The sequence below is a fragment of the Nicotiana attenuata genome, unplaced genomic scaffold (genome assembly GCF_001879085.1).
Source record: "Nicotiana attenuata strain UT unplaced genomic scaffold, NIATTr2, whole genome shotgun sequence".
Taxonomy (NCBI): domain Eukaryota; kingdom Viridiplantae; phylum Streptophyta; class Magnoliopsida; order Solanales; family Solanaceae; genus Nicotiana; species Nicotiana attenuata.
The window spans coordinates 56,906-62,798 of record NW_017673623.1 but is presented as its reverse complement, the minus strand read 5'-3'; the positions used below and the strand labels follow the sequence as shown (position 1 = coordinate 62,798).

General features: G+C 43.4%; 1 protein-coding gene across 1 annotated transcript; it reads right to left on the bottom strand.

Moving 5' to 3' along the window:
• Positions 1-2,418: 2,418 nt before the first annotated feature.
• LOC109216878 lies at positions 2,419-4,682 on the bottom strand. The gene is made up of 2 exons (XM_019381100.1): positions 3,704-4,682; positions 2,419-3,374 (listed from the first exon to the last, which is right to left on the bottom strand). The coding sequence occupies exons 1-2, from the start codon at positions 4,680-4,682 to the stop codon at positions 2,419-2,421; spliced, it is 1,935 nt and encodes a 644-aa protein (XP_019236645.1).
• Positions 4,683-5,893: the final 1,211 nt, after the last annotated feature.

The following is a 5,893-nucleotide window of genomic DNA, read 5'->3' as shown; positions in this document are numbered from 1 at the left end:
TCACATTGAAAAAATACATATCTCGACCTGGGAATGTCCAAACTGCAACCCTCTTGGTCCTGCAGAATCAAAACTTGCACCACAGCGACATATCCAAAATTCGGGGCCAGATTCCATCAGGACAAGTCGGAATGAACTTTCGAAGGCGGTGCACAAATCTGTCATTTCGGCTTCACAGCACTGCATGCTATTATTGGAATGCACATATCTCAAGCTAGGAGCGTCCGAATCGCGAGCCGTCTGCGCCATTGGAAAGAAGACTCATAGATAATGAAATCTTCAAGATATCATAGAAGAATTCCTAGAAGATTGTCCGCAAAAACTTTCTGAACTTGACCCATCTGTCCACGAAATTGTTTTTCAGCTTTGCGCGCTATAGTGGAAAAATTCATATCTCGAGCTACAAGTGTCGGAATTACAATCCGTTTGCAACGTTAGAAATAAAACTCGGAGACCTGAAGGACCTATAAATTTCATGGCAGAACTCCTTTCGGGCTATCGACAGAAAATTTACGACATCGACTTAACTGCATTGAGCTTTCAGATTTGTGTACCTTCAGCAAAAATAATTGTATCTTGAGCTAGGAGTATCGGAATTACAATCCGTTTGTTCCATTGGAAAGAAAACTCCTAGAGCTGCAACACATAAAAATTCCATCTCGGAACTTTTTCCGGGCTAGAAACAGAAAAATATTGAAAGTCAAACTGACCGCAGGGAACTTTCAGGTTTGCGTGCTTTTGGCCAGAAAAACTGTATCTTGAACTAGGAGCGTCGACATCACCAACAGTTTGATCCTATGAAATTCGGATGTCGAGAACTATAATCTCGTCGAAGATGAAGCTCCATTCATTCTTAGTTAACCTAACAAATATTTTTGAAGTTGATTTTACAGCCTTGTAATGGATTCGGCTATCATCACGAATCTTATCTCTTTGTTTATTTCTTTTGCAGACTTGCGAAGAAGTTCGATGAGTCCAGATATCAGTCTGAGATGTCATACAAGATGCGGAGTCACCCCTTCACCAACTTTTGCACTTGATTTGTTGACAGTCTTGAAGTTTATCAATGGCAGCTCCCGTGGTGATTGAAGGTTTTTTCAAGAGAGATGACTTCTTATACACGAGGCATTGAGGATAGTGTATTAAAATGTGGAGACGTCATATGGACTTGGAAGAAGCATTCAAGACGAGTCNTCTACACTTGGAAGAATTAACGTAATGATCCGATGACGCCAAGCTTTTATTTTTTTTTAAACTTATGCGACTGAACTTAGAATGAAACTCTAAGCTGCCTATGTACCTCGGTAAAGAGGATCAAGTCATAACGTAGTTCAGACGAGTGAGTTCTTTTTTTTTTTGGTCTTGACTTTTGCCTAGGCCGCCTCTTTCGAGGTTTTCAACCTAGCAGACTCTTTTTTTTTTGGCCGTACACAGTTTAGACTCATGCAGGCCAGGAGTGTAGCAACGTGCAGTTTAAGCTCATGCATCAAGAAGCGTCATGACTTGCAGTTTAGGCTCGTACGTCGAGGAGCGTAGGTGACTTTCATGGGAAGTACTGCTTCAGAAATTTTCCGTTGATCGGACCAACTCTGAGACCATCCTTATCGACAATTTTGTATGCGCCACTTGAATATGCTTCCTTCACAACATATGGCCCATCCCATTTTGAGGTAAACTTGTCGCCTATGCGTTTGTTGAGGATTATGGGTCGTCGAACAGCTAGGACTAAGTCTCCCACTTGGAATGATCGTGGCCGCACTTTCTTGTTGAAGGCTCTAGCTAGTCGAGCTTGATAGCACTCCAATTTTTGTTGCGCTTCCAATCTTTTCTCATCCAATGCCTCTAACTCTGCTAGGCGAAGTTGAGCATTCTCTTCGGACGTGAGCCCTTCTTGGATTGCTATCCGCAATGATGGAATTTGTTGCTCCAACGGCAGGACTGCTTCTACGCCATATACCAAAGAGTAAGGAGTTGCTTGTGTAGCAATTCTGAAGGTTGTCAGGTATGCCCACAAAGCTTCACCAATTCTCTCATGCCAGTCTCTCTTGTTCTTTGCAACAACTTTCTTCAAAAGGTTACCAAGCGTCTTGTTAAAAGCTTCAGCAAGGCCGTTGGCAGGTGCATTATACATTGAAGACTTATGTTGTTTGAAACTGAACTTCTCGCATAGACTCTTCACGAGCTTGTTATCAAATGGCGTTCCGTTATCCGTGATTATGTATCTTGGTATGTCGTACCTAAAAATTATATATGACTTGATAAAATTGACAACAGTTTCCTTTTTCACCTCCTTGAGTGGAACAGCTTCCGCCCATTTAGAGAAGTAGTCCGTAGCGGCCAATATGTACATCTGTCCCTTTGATAACTTTGGAAGTGGTCCAACAACGTCAAGTCCCCATGCATCAAAAGGCCATGAAGCTACAGTTGGGTGAAGAGGCTCTGGAGGTTGGTGGATGTAGTTGGCATGAAATTGACACGCTTGACATCTTTGGCATGATCCATGCAATCCTTCACCATTGTCGCCCAGTAGTAGCCCATCCTCTTGATGCGAAAATGGAGCTTGGGACCAGATTGGTGTGCTCCACATGAGCCAGAATGTGCTTCCTCCATCGCTTGGCGGGCTTCTTCTTTGTCAAGACATCGCAAGAATAGTCCTTCAAAAGAGCGGCGAAATAATGTCCCCTTATAGAAGATGAATCGTGGTACCCTTCGCTTGATGTCTGTTCTTTGTCGCGGATCTTCGGGTAACTTTCCATGTTCAAGGTATTCTATCAATGGTTGCCTCCAATCTTCTTCTTCAATCACTCGAACAGACGTATGATGGCTTTCATTGATTTGAAGATCCAGAAGTCTAGGAATAACCCATCGATGACACATATATACCTTTGTTGACTCATTCTCTCCAAGTGCCATCGTCGTGGCCAAGTTAGCCAAAGCATCAGCCTTGCGATTTTCTTCTCTTGGGACGTGGTTTAAGAACACTCGGTCGAATTTTTCAAGTAAATCAGAAGCGTATTCATGGAATGGCAATAGATCTTCCTTCTTTACCTCGTAACTTCCCAAAAGTTGGTTGATGATCAGCTTAGAGTCGCCGTAGATCTCCAACTGTAGAATCTTCATTTCTAATGCCATTTCGAGCCCGACGATCAAAGCTTGGTACTCCGCGGCATTGTTGGAGCATGTTTCACCTAAAACAAAGGAGAATGGCAAGACTTGTCTTTCTGGAGAGATCAACACCACACCTGTCCCCGCACCGTTACGACGTGCAGATCCATCAAAGAACATTGTCCATGGTGAAAACTCTTTGATGAGCAAAACGTCTTCATCTGGAAACTCATCCGAAAGCTCCCATTCCGCCGGAAGAGGGTGATCAGCTAGAAAATTGGCTAGTGCTTATCCTTTCACGGATTTTGAGGTGTGTATATGATCTCATATTGGTTAAACAATATGGACCATCTTGCTAGGTGTCCAGAAAGAATAGGTCGAGTCATCACGAACTTCACGGGATCTGCTCGAGAGATGAGTTTGATGGTGTATGCTTCAAAATAATGCCTTAGCTTCTTTATCGCATAAAGTAACGCTAAGCATATTTTCTCAACAGGCGTATAGTTCATGTCAGCTCCTATCAGAGTTCGGCTAAGGTAGTACAAGGCTTGTTCCTTTCCTTCCTCATTCTCTTGAGCAAGCAGTGCTCCAAGTTAACGTTCCTGTGCCGCGATGTAGAGTATCAATGGCTTCCCAAGCATTGGCGCCCCTAACACAGGTGGATTCAGCAAGTATTTTTTGATGCTTTCAAAAGCATTTTGACATGACTGATCCCAATGAAAAGGGATATCCTTCCTCAATAGATGATTGAAGGGTTGACACCGTCCGGCTAGATTAGAGATGAACCTCCGGATGAATGCTAAGTTTCCTTGGAGACTTCGAAGCTCTCTCGAGTTCTTTGGCTTAGGCATTTTCTGAATGGCGTCAATCTTTGCAGGATCAACTTCAATTCCACGATGACGCACAATAAAGCCAAGAAACTTTCCTGAGGTAACTCCAAATGCACACTTGAGTGGATTCATCTTCAGGTCGAATTTTCTTAACCTTTCAAAAACAATTCGAAGGTCTTTAAGGTGATAACGCCTATTCTTCGTCTTTACCACCGAGTCATCGACGTAGCATTCAACCCTCTTATGAAGCATGTCATCAAAGATGTTTTGCATCGCGTTTTGGTAGGTGGCACCAGCATTCTTTAGACCGAAGGGCATCACTTTGTAGCAATATATCCCTTTTGGAGTTCGGAAAGCAGTACACTCTTCATCCTTTGGAGACATTCTGATTTGATTGTATCCGGAGGACCCAACCATGAATGACATAGCTTCATGCCCTGTTGTAGCATCAACCATGAGTTCAATAATTGGCAGCGGAAAGCCATCTTTCGGACATGCCTTGTTTAGGTCTCGAAAGTCAACACAAACACGTATTTGACCATTCTTCTTCTTGACAGGTACAATATTTGATATCCATGATGGGTACTTCACCTCTCGAATAAATCCCGCCTCGATAAGCTTGTTGACTTCGACTTCAATTTGTGGTACTAGCTCCGGTCGGAACATGCGTTGTGACTGCTTCACAGGGCGTGTTCCACTTTTGATCCCCAAATGATAAACGGCTACCTTAGGACTAAGACCGGGCATTTCTTTATTGTCACGACCCTAGCCCCGAACCCGGTCGTGATGGCGCCTCTCGTGAAGACAAGGCCAGTCGGACCAATACAATACACCTTTTAAAGCAATTAATGATCATAAAACAGTTTAAAGTATAACTTAATAGTAATAAATTCGCGGAAACATAGATAACAGTAAGGGGAAACCATCCCGACACAGCCCAAATCGGGGTGTCACAAGTCACGAGCGTCTAAGATAACAAATCTCTCAAATGTAACTACAGAGTCTCAATACAAGAATGGAAAGTAAAGATATAGATAGAGAGAAGCTTCAGGCTGCGAACGCCAGCAGCTACCTAAAGTCTCCTCGAAGATCCGCCTGAGCTGGGACGAGTCAACACTCAGGAGCGGGACCTGCTATGCCTAAATCTGCGCACACGGTGCAGGGAGTAATGTGAGTACTCCGACCCAGTGAGTAATAAATATAAATAATGGCTGAAAGCAAGAAAACACACGAAAGCACAAAGTAATCTATATAGAAGCAGTAAAATCACATTAAACAGTAAATCAATGAAGTAATCAAATAAAACCCCTTTTTAACAAGTAAAACAGGTAATTTGACAGGTAAATAACAAATAGAAATCCGCCCCTCGGGCACAGTATCAATCACTCATAACAGTATCAGCCCCTCGGGCTCACTCTCAGTATAGTATCATCCCCTCGGGCTCACTCTCAGATCAAATGGGTACCCGCGCTCACTGGGGGTGTACAGACTCCGGAGGGGCCCCTTACGACCCAAGCGCTATATCAAGCCACCTCGTGGCATCATCTATCGGCACTCGGCCTCATATCACTCAGTGTATCCTCACATATGGCCCTCGGCCGTACTCAGTCCGAAAAAAATCATCACAAGCCCTTCGGGCATTAGTAAACAGTAGTCCTCAGCCCAAAACAACATTTAGAAATATCATTTAAGTCTCAAAACTGAGTAAAAGTGGCTGAGTTGTAAAACAGTGAAAAGAAGCAGGACTGAGTTCAAGTAATAAATCAATACAGTGAGGCAACAGTGATAAAAATCCCCGAAGGGTTCAAATAGTTGGCACGATGCCCAAATATGGCAATCAGCCTAAATCATGATGATAACAAATAAGTTTTAGTCAAATACGCAGTAAAATCATCAATCGGGACGGACCAAGTCACAATCCCCAGTAGTAAACGACCCCACGCTCGTCATCAAGCGCG

Excerpts from the sequence above, each read along its gene's own strand:
- LOC109216878 (XM_019381100.1), bottom strand. The coding sequence starts at position 4,682 with ATGCCCGGTCTTAGTCCTAAGGTAGCCGTTTATCATTTGGGGATCAAA. Across the intron at positions 3,375-3,703 it reads CTACATCGCGGCACAGGAAC|CTGATCACCCTCTTCCGGCG; the intron begins GTTAACTTGGAG and ends CCAATTTTCTAG.